Source organism: Amblyomma americanum, chromosome 4 (genome assembly GCF_052857255.1).
Source record: "Amblyomma americanum isolate KBUSLIRL-KWMA chromosome 4, ASM5285725v1, whole genome shotgun sequence".
Classification (NCBI taxonomy): domain Eukaryota; kingdom Metazoa; phylum Arthropoda; class Arachnida; order Ixodida; family Ixodidae; genus Amblyomma; species Amblyomma americanum.
The window spans coordinates 131,382,181-131,394,562 of record NC_135500.1 but is presented as its reverse complement, the minus strand read 5'-3'; the positions used below and the strand labels follow the sequence as shown (position 1 = coordinate 131,394,562).

General features: G+C 44.1%; 1 protein-coding gene across 1 annotated transcript; it reads right to left on the bottom strand.

Moving 5' to 3' along the window:
* Nucleotides 1–409: 409 nt before the first annotated feature.
* Nucleotides 410–1,352, bottom strand: LOC144129834 (uncharacterized). The gene is made up of 2 exons (XM_077663900.1): nt 1,292–1,352; nt 410–954 (listed from the first exon to the last, which is right to left on the bottom strand). Exons 1-2 carry the CDS (start codon nt 1,350–1,352, stop codon nt 410–412), a joined length of 606 nt encoding a protein of 201 aa, XP_077520026.1.
* Nucleotides 1,353–12,382: the final 11,030 nt, after the last annotated feature.

Genomic DNA, 12,382 nt, shown 5'->3' with positions numbered 1-12,382 from the left:
ACACCATTGAAGACGTCATCAGTTTGACAGCTGTAGTGTCACAAACGCGACCAGAAACGCTAGCGAGTCATGAGATTAGAAAAGCCTTCGCCTTGATATTCTTCGCCGCGCGAAAAATACGCACCCACAGCTGTGATCTGTAACTTGATTGCTGGTTTCAAGCATGAGTAAGGAGGAGGAGGGCAATCGGCAACCTGGCGGTCAAAGACGACAATGATAGAAGGGCAGTGTCATTTCGCGTTAGATAAGGTTCTTTACTTGAGGTGTTTGTGCAGCTAAAAAAATTCAAGCCCGAGCAAATGCAACTGCACAAGACTCATGCCACTCCACGGAGACGTCAAACGAGATGGTCAATGGTGCTTTATTATTTAAAAAAATGCATTTAAAAACATCTGATAGACATCACAGTTTAAGAGAGGCTCTTGATCAGCCTATCAAAAGGAGAATGAGCACACGACGAATACAGTGACTCGCACCCCAGACCGGAGAGTCCCCCCAGCAGGCCCTTGAGGACGCTCCCATCGTTCCCTTGAGCCTGGACTGCACCGGTCAGGGATCGCAGCATAGCGGCCATAGTCGGGTACTTGTGCACGGCTTCCTCCGTGATCTCGCAGATGGCTCGCGTACGGCACACATCGGAGTCCAGGCCGGCCGCCCGGAGTAGGTCGCTTCCGAAGACAGGCGAAACACTGTCCCTGACAGATGAGCCGAGTGCACGGAAACTCGCCTCTAGGACTTCGCCCACGATAGGCAAGTACGTAAGGCCGAACATAGTTAGGTACAGCAGCCCCAGTGCCAGGAGCGCGGGCTTCAGAGTGCCAACCGCAAGGGCGAGTGCTGGGCCGGATAGGAGCAGTGCCAGAGGTAGCATGGAAAGCGTTCGAGAGCGGCTGGTTTCGACTTCGGTTTCTTCGAACGGCACCTCCGAACTCAGGTTGAAGTGTACGGTGTAACCTGCACGGGCAGTAAGAAGATGTCAGAAAGTACGCGCGCAAAAAAAAAAAAAATATGCGCAGGTGAGAAGCAAAGAGCAGAGGCACATTTAAAAGCTTTTCTTGAAAGAAGTAAACAAGTGTGCAGAAAGTTAGCCGGCCGAAGGGGGAGCATGGTTGCGGAGCAAAAAAAAAAAAAAACATGGCACAGTTCAGGAACTTCCACGCTAATCGGCCGACGAGGGCAGTAAAATTATGGTTCAGAAGAAAAAAGCACGCATTTCTATCACAAGGCCGAATATTGCTGTCAAACTGATCCCACAAGGTAATATGGAAAAGAAAGACGAAAAGATGCTTACCGCTGACGCTCGCCATGCGAGGCACCGCGATGGCCAGGAGAAGCAGTGCTGCGGTATTCATCGTCGCAGGGCATCGGGGAGCGCAAGGCAGCTGGGAAAGTTACAATGCCCCAGCACGAGAAGTGTCGCTGCTTAAGTAGGCGCGAAAAATAGCTGGCAGTGTCACCTACTGGCGGTTTCTGTGGAAAGCATATCCGGCACAGCACTTTCTCTCCCCTCTTTTTAAAGGGAAATGCATTTTGCTCAAAACTGTGATAAGCCAGCAGATGTTCATGCCTTCAGTTACACTGTCCGAGGTATGCTATCACAAAAGGCATGACTAATGCTTAAAATAGAGAGTAAGGCTAAGAATTCCACCTGTCTTCCCTCTCTCAACAGGATCCGTGGCACCAAGAAGGTGTCGATGCAAACAGCCAGGCCTTCCATTGAACTGAATGCAGACGTGCAGCCAATGTATTTTGGCGTCAGTTGCCCTTGGGTGCGAAATGATGTCCTATACGCACCGGCTTGATGATGATCGCCAGGCAGAATACTTTTCTATGACCATTCCATGGCTCGTGAAGGCATCCTATAGTTCTATTTTCTCCGAAATTGAGGCTAAGTCACCATTGTTCGGGTGTCTTCATCGCATACAGAAACTGACGGTGCACGCGGACAGAGTCAAGTGCTTGAAAGCTAAGTGTAGTAAGACCTGCAACTTCATTTACGAGTGACTTCAGCCGTTTATGCCACTAAAAATCTATTGTTTGAAAGAGCGAAAATGATATTGATTGGAACGTCTCCTATTTAAAGAGACATTAAACTGATCTCGTTACTGGGTAAGTGTGATATAATTGAAAAGCGGAAGGCACAAAATTTTGGTGAAATATATCGCTTTGGTGGAGGCAAGATGTGTAACGCGCACTGGTTTCAGCAAGCATTAAGAACGAAGCCACAATTTTACCCGTGTGGTAAAACAAAAAAATCAGGCACGACGATTATCGGGGTAAAAAACTTGTGTCTATATGAACAACTATGAGAGCCATGCCAGGTGCCTGGTTCGTGTGAAATGATGCCTCGCAAAGCTAACGTCAGAGAAAGATAACGACGAATCTGTCGAAAGCTTCCGTCGTAAATTGACAAATATGTATTCCGGGCACGGCTGCATTTCAAAGACGTGCTCACGTAATCTGTTCCACATTTCTGCACTTGTGAATCAGCGGGATGTTGGCTACCGCCAGCAGCTTCGCCGGGTCGCCGATGCAAGAAAATGACTTCATCATCCGGAATATCATCGCCTTTAACGTGGATCATGGGCTTCAGCCGACGGCCTGGGATCCTCTGATAAAGGAATCAGAAGCTACGCGCACCGATAGCCGCGCGCATGACCAAGAAGCAGCACCTCAACGCCACTCGCAAATAAAAGACCTGTTCGTCATTGACGCTTCCACTGGGCATGGTGGCATTTCAAGAACGTGGTCGCTTAATTCGTTGCTCTTCATACCGCAGGTGAGAAAACGCTACTAAGAATGTGTTCATTCTATTAATTTCTTTTCAATTTCGGCACCCGCGCCCACCGATGTGTTGGTTCCTAAATTGAATTGCTCTGTACCTAAAAGAATTGTTGGTGGTGATTGGTGATATCGAGACAAATCCTGGTCGCTATAATGCGCAACTCGCAAAACAACTGGGAGAAATTGCGGCAGATATCAAACAGATGAAAGCAAAACGATTCGTGGATATAGACACTTAATTAAGACGCAGTATTGATACTGGTAGCGAAGATTGTTTTCTATCAAAATCAACTCGCATCAATGAATCGCGTAATGAAAAATCTGGAAACCAGAAAAGATGACTGAAAACCGCAGCCCTAGGTTAAATTTATTATCCATGGCTTAAAAGAAGAATGCGAGACTTCAAGTCCCCGTAAAGTGATCTTAACAGAAATATTCAAGGCCAACTGGAACTTGCGCCGGTTAGCGTAGAGCGCATTCACTGTTTTGCAAAACGTGCAGAGAGCAAAACTAGGCCAGTTATATCCAAGGTTCTGCACGTTCCTCTTAAAACGAAATTCTGAAGGAAGGACGCAAACAAAAGACAGTGGTACAGTGGAAGAAAAAACTGGAACAGTGGCAAGCCGCACGGCGATAAATTCGACAAAGAATTGTTTGCATTTGATAAGCTTTTTATAAACAGCCAAGCCTCCGTCTGCGACAATGTGAACGATAAGGTGCCTGTGCGAAAACACCACCGCAAGAAACTGGCGCGACTCAACACATCTTCTCAGGCGCAATTAACATTATACACCACACAATTTTTAGTGATCAGGATGCTTGTGCTTCTCAATACCGATTTCCCAAATATAATCGTAATTCAGGCGACAAAGGAGCCATGAGGATAATGGTAAGCGCTAGCAACATACGGACAAGGACGAGCACACAGGACGAATGGCTTCTAACGACAGTTATTGCCTGAAGAAACAAGAGTATGCCCAGATATGAACACCATATCATGCCCAGAAGAGGGAAGAGCACAGCGGGCTAAGAAGAGTGATCCGAAGGAAGAAAAAAATAAAAAACGATCAGTTTGTATTTACGGCAATCAAAGGTTACTCTTCTTCAGGCAGTTTAATTCTGTTCTCCCTAACGTCACCGATGGCGATCTGACGCATTGGATATCTGGAACAACACGCATCGAGAAACCTTCAATAATTTCGCGTTCCCTTCTCTTTTCAGCACGGTTTGGTCGTAACGATGGCCTTGAAGGGCACGCCTTCTTTCATCATCTTGATAGTGAAAAAAGCCTTTAGACCGGTCGCCTTGCACTCCACACTGTGCTCTGTTTCTGCAGCTTCTCATTGCCAGTGGAACCGCATTTCTAAGGCGCACTGTTCAGAAGTTTGGCAAATTTCCTTTGGCTGATTTTGGCGGAATAAAATTTCTTTCTTAGTCCTTTCAAAGCTTTACTGCAATGCACGTTTTCAACGTTAATCAACGTGTGGCCGTAAACCGATAAAATATGCTTGCAGCTTTGCACTCTGCTTCCTGCACCACAAAATGCCCCTCGAACAGCACCCTCATTCATGAACCGTTTTAGATATTGTGACTAATCCCCTTGGACTTGGGAAGGTAGGGAGAGAAAGCATATTAGTAAATGCTTCCTGGAAATCGGTCGAGAGCGTTGATGCAGGGCTTCCTTAAGTAGGGATCTGCTGCTGCGTCTTCAGTTGTATCCGACTATAGCAAGCAAGTGAAGAAAAAGTGATGGTGCAGTTCTCTGAGGCAGCCAGGAAGGCGGTTTTCTAATGAGCTAATCTTAGCACAATTATTTTGTCTGCACAAAATTACCCTGGCAGAAGCACTAACTAGTCGCCATGGTGAATCGGTTGGTTATGGCGATCGGCTGCTGACACGAAAGACGCGGATTTGAACCCGGCCGTGACGGTCGAATTTCGAAGAAGGCGAAATTCTAGAGGGCCATGTACTGTATTAAGTCAGTGCACGTAAAATAACTCCAGGTGGTCAAAATTTCTGTAGATCTTCACTACGGCGTCCCTCATAGCCTGAATCGCTTTGGGATGCTGAACACCCATAAACCAAACCAGATGCACTAACTGCCCAGACGCAATAGGAAGGACTTCAAGAGAATGCCATGAATTGCTCTGTTCCATTGAATACAGGGTTCACTAGGCGAACAAGCTATTTTTTTTTTTATTTTCTCCCCGATGTGTCTTTTGATTTACGATGGCCAATGAGAAAAACTCGAAAACTACAGCTAGAGTGGCTGCACTGAGCAAAACTAAATAACGTTTTTCAGCGTTTGCTTCGGCGCTCGCATAAAGTATCACTTCAAAGCTGGTACTTTTAAGAACCCATGAAGGCAGTCCAGAAAGGGGGATAGAAGCGTTTTTTGTGTGCTACACAGCATATTTATTTTTATTTCTTGTCTCATTGGAAATTAAAAATAAGGGCTGTATTGTATATAGTCTTCCATTTTGTGTAGGTTTTATTTCTTGATTCAACCTATGATTTTCTCACTTTCATAATTTTTTGTTTAAACACGTTGGCATTGCAAACAGTTTCGGGACGCAGGTTTCATTCATAAAGTATGTGGTCCAAAAATCTTTATTTGCGAATAATTTTTCTCTGCATTTTTTCCGCCTTTCGTTCTTTTTCAGACTTTCCCCGATTTCCTCAGTGCAGCATGATGTATACTTCTTCGTTGCCGATAGTGCCTCTATCGCTGGGACCGATTCGTACTCTCAGTTCACTGCGTTCTAGATTTCCGCTTGCTGCCCGTCAAGTTCTATTAAGGCTAGAGTACCTGTCCTTGCATGTCAACTGGTGTATGAGGCTCTGATAGACATAAATTTTAAAAAGATAAAAAATAATCACTGATAAGTTCCTCCTTCTATTACCTTGCATTTTGCAAAATTTCTTTTCATCCTGATGACGGCTATGTGCATGGCTTCCGAGTTTTTTTTCTCAGAAACGTGCATTGATATTTCCTTTCTTTATTTTCTTATTCATGCCTTATTCTCGCATTCAGGTCGAAGCAATACTCCATCAAAATAAGACACTCGCTCCGAGGGTTGTTTATTACGAATTGTTTCGTCATATCTAGAGCAGTACAAGCCTTGAAACCGACCAAATTTCAGGAAGAAATTTTGTGACAACACGGGTGATTTTGCGTAAAATTAAGGCTGTATTGATTAAAGGTTGAAGCATTAAAAATGCAGAAATGGTTTCAAAAAGCAACTTGAAGCGAAACTCGTGCTCATGATTAAACTTTGCACATTGTATCTGACCATGGTCGGCCGCATTCTGCGAAATGTACGGCTTCAAACACGGTTTCTTTCATTGTCTTTGGAGCATGGTTGTGATTTACGCGTCGGTTCATGCAACACTCTCATCTCTGCAGATGGAAGTATTCCTTGGCCATTCCAGAAGCTACGCCTCCCCTGGAGGCCGCTAATCTTACTCGATGTATGGAAGAAGATATAGACTCTTTGGAGTGCGGGAACTAAGCAGCGCTGCCGGAATAGGTCGGTTCCTAATCGAGAACGCCTAGCTAACGGCCTGTGTGGAAGTGTGGGCTGCATGCAGTAAACCGCCTGCCGACTTGGCCTCCGCACGTGCGCACCATGCTCTCTCAGAACGGCGCAGCCAAGAGCACGCCAAGCCAGGGCGACAGGGGAATTAAGCCTAAAGAGGAACGGCTGCAGGCGGAATCGGGGAGAAAAAAGGCGGAGTTCCGCATTCGGGAGCCCGCAAGGAATGAGCTCGCCGCCGGCGATCGCCTTAACGACCATGCAATTACCGGCGTTACCCCATTGGGAGCTGAGCGCGCGCCTTATTAGGGCGAACAATTCCCCGAGTCTCTTTGTTGGTTGTGCTCAGATGCGTTTTGCTTGAAGACGCTTCCCTTGCCCGCCTTTCCGGGACACTGCGCGCCTTCTCTGCCATTTGTTTAGTTATCGTTAATTTAGGGCCCTATTTTGTTTTTTAGCTTTCGCGGGTCTGTGCTAGCCATCACTGTCTGCAGACTGTAAAGAGGCGCAGGGATCAAGCGATGAAAAACTGAAGGGAACACAGTAAAGCCAACTCAATCATCTCATCTTGACTACTTTATTTTTGGTGTACTTTTCTCTCGCTATTCGTTTGCCGCCTGCTTCACCACACATCATGGTTTGCGTTTATTAATTAGTGGTGACTCGGTGGTGGTGATCTGCAGCAAGAAACTGAGCCCAGCAATGTGTGGTACTTTGTGTCTGTGCGTTTTTAGATGAGAAGATTAGTTGGGTTTGGGAATCCTCTTGTATAAAGCTCGAGAAGACAACCGTTTGTAAAATGCCGCATTTTTTATTCATTGCCATTACCTAAAAGGAAGCCGTGCTTCCTGTCATTTGTTAACAACTCACACTATATAAGTTCTTGATTTTCTTTGGTACTGCGAAAGTTTGTAAGAAAATTGCTTGCGGGCCAACATGATGTTTTTCAATTCGATTCATTACGTTCGGCTTTTCTGCCACTTAAAGCTGCCAGTAACTATATTTCACTCGCTTGCGCACTTTCAACCTGAAATAGTTTCGCTGCTGCGTCTGCGTGTATTCAACATTTTTCCGATGGTTCTTTACGGTGTGTTGCGACCATATTCGGTTGGCTGTGTGCGTGCTTCATGCGGACCTAATTAAATACTTAAGAATCGAAGGCAGGCACCATTACCTGGATTTCAGTGCAGAGCCCCACCAGTGCCGATAAGGTAAGTGAAACATGACGCTCTGCTCTCCAGCCAATTCACTCGCCAATGTCATTTTTTCTTACAATATGTCAACGCGGTATTTTTAATCTTCCAAGGTATGCTCACATGGTTGCAGCCAAGGGACTTAAACGCACTTGTCGCGAATTCCTAATGAGTATTGCGGAGCAACGCATTTCTTCCGAGCGTTGGCTTTTGAAATAAGAATGATTCTTTTTTTCGAGCACGTAAGCATTTTGCAGACCTTTTTGAATTCTTGTATCGTCATATTGTTCACTGGACTGCTTTCTGCACGTGGCGTTACCACTTCTTCCCCGTATGGACCACGTGCGCCCAGCAGCATAGGAAGCGATAAGCCGACACCCAGAAAGCGGCCGACAATAATAGTGTGTGAATATTGGAAGCGTTTGAATTGTTGAGGTTGAGTTTATTTTGATAAAAACACAGTTGTCAAGAAGGTTGAAGAAAAAATATATACCGGACTACGCGTCAACCACCCATAACATATGGGGCGCATCATACAGAGCACGGGGACCGCCCTGGTGGCTCAGTGGTTATGGCGCTCAGCTGATGACCCGAAAGACGCCGGTTCGATCCCCGGTCGCGATGGTGGAATTTCCATGCAGGCGAAATTCTAGAGGCCTGTTTACTGTGCGGTGTCAGTGTATGTTAAAGAACCCCAGGTGATCGAAATTTCCGGAGCCCGTTCACTGCAGCGTCCCTCATAGCCTGCGTCGCTTTGTGACGTTAACTCCAGCTAACCAAACCATACACAGCACGGTAAAGAAATGGAAAGAAAGTCCTAAAATGTACATACAGCTTTATGACAAACGCTTTTGTTAAATACAGAAGATAAAACTAACAGCAGTAATAGAGATTAAAGAAATAACTTAATTGCAGTTGCTGTGGGCCGAACATGATGAGTCATCGAATATCATCGGAATAGTGAATCGGACATCTTTTTTTTCATGTTGCCGAGCTAATCAAAAAGCGCATGTTTAAAAATGTTCGCAAGAATTTGAATTGTCAGTTTTTTAATAGCTTAGTCAGAAACGTCACGAAGTGAAGTTAGGGCATGCCGCACTTTTTTTCGGCTACTGTTATAAAACCGAACCCAATCTGACCACATCATGCTGCAGCCTTCGGTCTGTATGGGTAGGATGGCTCATGTCGCGACGAAGTACTTTCATGGGGCCGATTTCGTAATGCTCTTACATATGACGCTCAAGGTTGGCCTATGCTGCAAGGTTTAGTAAGGTTCAGTAAAGAATGCTTTTATGCCCTATAATGGAGGCCAAGTATTATATTCTTCCTCTCTCTCTCTCATTTACTGAGGTGTGACTCTTGTTTCTTGCATGTCATCATTGCTAACAAAAGTCAAGCTTCTTCTGTGTATTGCATGATGATAACAGATTTGATGCTATGGCTTCGCGCTGCTTGTCCCAAAGTAGACATTAGTGCCATGTTTTTCAACGAATACAACTTCAACTGTATGGCTTATAGCGGTTCAGCAAGCGCTCTGGTGTTTCCTGCGAATATTAGTTTTTGTACGAATATTCGCACAAGTAGCGAATATTAATGCAGATATTCGACTCGTATTAGATTCAGCAGTTAACTTTACCATTCGTAATTGATTTGGTTTCAAGAAGTACTCTTCACCCTCTTCGAATTTTAAACGCCGGGTGCAGAAAGGCATCCAGCCAGCAATATGGTGGCGCGCGGATTGAAGTGTGTATCAAGTGTACAAATTATAACACTTTTCGACATAAGCACATTGCATAGGAATGTAGCTAAATAAGATGACACGGATAGTCAACCAGTGCTCATCTATTGGTGTTTCATTATGATGAATTATTTCAGGACAAAGACAATTTCTTTTTAGTTCAGGAGCTGAAATCATGCTTAGTTGCTTTAATCTGGAGTCACAAAGAGAATAATATGAACCATGCTGCTTCAGTGTTTGGAACATTTCTTCAATTTTCGTAACAGAGATAGAAAGATATCGTGCCCTTGTGTAAAAACCTTCATGTGGTATCGCATAAGCATCAAAAACCAATTACTGTTCCATTAGTGAAGGTGGTTCAATGTTTTTATTACATTGTCTGGATGTGAGCTGGTGACCAAAATCAAATGCTGTGCGAGCTGGCAATCAAAGAACCGCGAACGCGAGTTCGGGCGCGATTTTCGGAAAAAACGTCTCTAGAAAAAACGACCCTGGAAAAAAGTGTCCCTGGAAAAACGTCCCCAGGAAGAAGGTCTCCGGAAAGAACGTCTCCGGAAAAATCATCCCCGGAAAAAACGTCCACGGAAAAAACGTCCCCGGAAAAAAAAAAACACCCCCGTATAAAATGCCCCCGAAAGAAAACGACCCCATTATCGAAATAGGAAAAATGCCCCAAAAGGAAGTCACAAAACGTCCCGTAACCACCTGTGATTTGCGCATTTGCCCCGCATGCGGAAGGTGTAGGGTTCCATCCCAAAGGCCCCCGGGTACCCTTCGGTTTTCAAGTGGGCATAAGCGTTCCCTTGGCCTGTTGTCAGATTATTATACTTTACGTGCAGTACCAGTGTGCAGTGCGCTCTAAACTGAACACTTGTCCCCGCTAGTGCTGCGCTAAGCGTAATGCCTGCAGAAGTGCTAATTCTGGACCGTTCCTCAAGCGACTAATGCCAGAAGCTGCCCGAGAACTACAAGACTGCTTTCATACTTGATATGCTACCGGAACAGTGGTAGAGCCGCAATCATTTAAATCACTGACTCAGGAGGAGTAATTGACGACAGGCCACTTTATGTCTAATCCCCTTTTAAATTCACGCCACCCCCACCGCCCACCGTGGAGCGGCTGTAAAAAAGAAAAAGATGTAGGTGGAAGGAAAGTGCCCGAGGTCAAGTGCGTCTCAGGATCTTTTGTCGCTTCAGCGAATTCACCGACGGAAATGGTTTGTGGTGTGGCTTTTATTGAAATGATGTGCAATGCACGGGCATGACAAGTGTGATTAGGGACTAATATTTCATGCTTATATCTATTCTATAAATCAAGCAAGAGTCCAATAAAGAAAGCAGCTTTTTCTTTAAAGTGGGTTCCTAAAGTATTCGTTCTTTTGGTAATTTTTCATTTGGGACTTCTTTTCGTGGGTCGTTTTTCACCAGAACATATCTTCCGGGGACTTTTTTCTCCTGTGCCCTTCCGGACGCACAACTCTTCCAAGTGGTGCGACAACGCACTGAAGCACTTGGATAGTCCCGAACTGAGCAAGCGGGAAAGAAATAAGAAAGGATAAACTAGCAACAAGTCTGAGTCTATGGACCAAAAAGCGGTCTTCGTGCTCGGAATGGTCCTACAGGCGCCACACTTGGCAGCCCCACTGCACCTATAATTTAAGCGCCATCTGCCACATGGCCCAGTGCATATCACTTGTGTCAACCTGATGCGTTGACATCAAGGCCAGCATTGTTCTATCTACTTATGGGTCGTGTAGCGTTGCAACTATAAGTTCTCTCCTTCATTAAGTTTTGAATACGCTGTGACTTTGGATATCTTCTTGCAGTCACGTTTTCTTTTGTGGAGAGTTTGGTCTTTCAGACCTAGTTATCTACAGAGCACCAAGTTTAGAACACCAGTCTATGTTTTATACGTATGAATACTAAGATTACCTGCAGTACTGCATCTACTAGAGGACTGCGATCTCAAATTTTTCGACAATATATGATAATTTGTGAAGACTTCTCAAATTCAACCCTAATATGAGAATTTGGCACAGATCCAAAAGTAAATTGCCTATGACTAATGTAGCACGTGAATCGTCTATCCTCTTTTGCGCCGGTTGTGTTGTTGAAAATCACGAGCTAATTTTAGAATTCCAAACACCTAGAGAAACTCTGGAAAAGAAGCGGGTTGAAACCCTAGTGGTGAGCTGTGTTTTCAGTTGGTATGAAGGTGGTGAATTCTGTATATTTTCTGGCTATTCATAACAATTATTACCTTTTGAAATCTCTGCAGTTAATAATTCTTTCGCGCCAAGGAAAAATTATACTTATGCATTTTTTGTTATCTTTATTCTTTTTTATATAAATAACATTATTAGAAGCAGTATAACCTCGTTAGAACGCATTCACATTATGTGCACTAACCTTTCTGAGTTTCTTTTTTTAATGGATTACTTCTGCAACGTACAAAGTGCTGTTGGAAGTTAGAGATCATCCATTGTGCTACTATGTAGCCAGATTAGAATTGAAAACTGTGTAGCTTCGTGAACAGCAAAATAAATTTGTTGTTTTTGTAATTGAACTCTGTGCACAAAGTGGCCTGGTAGCTCTCAAGTTCCTCAAGCTTTACCAAGCAATCACTTGCAATTTCGATTTAAGCACTCATTTTGTCGTGCATGTATATAACGAAGTATATGTCATAAGAGGCTGCATAGTTTTGAAGACACAGAGACGAGTAGCAGAGAGCACGAAAATAATTTAGGGGTAACTGTAGGACCAACAAATGCAATTTTGTTTGGTGTACATGGGTGAGAAGATCCAGACTTTTGAAATTTATTTCAATTAACACCGCAAAATTGAAATTTTGCTAGTATGTTATAAGGAAGTACCAGTAGTTAACGTTTATTATCAATAAACTGATGAATGAATTTCCTCATTCTCTAAGGCAAATTCTGCTATCAGGCAGTGAATTAGCATGCCATGAAAGACGCTATAAGCTCTTGCTTAGGTAACAGGTTTTCAAATTTTCACATAAATACTTTTGATTTTATAAAGAAATTACTTTATCGTTTCGCGTACATTTCTATTCTGCTTTGTTTTCTGACTTTCACTGCGAATAATGAACTCGCAATAAATTGCTCGTGTCA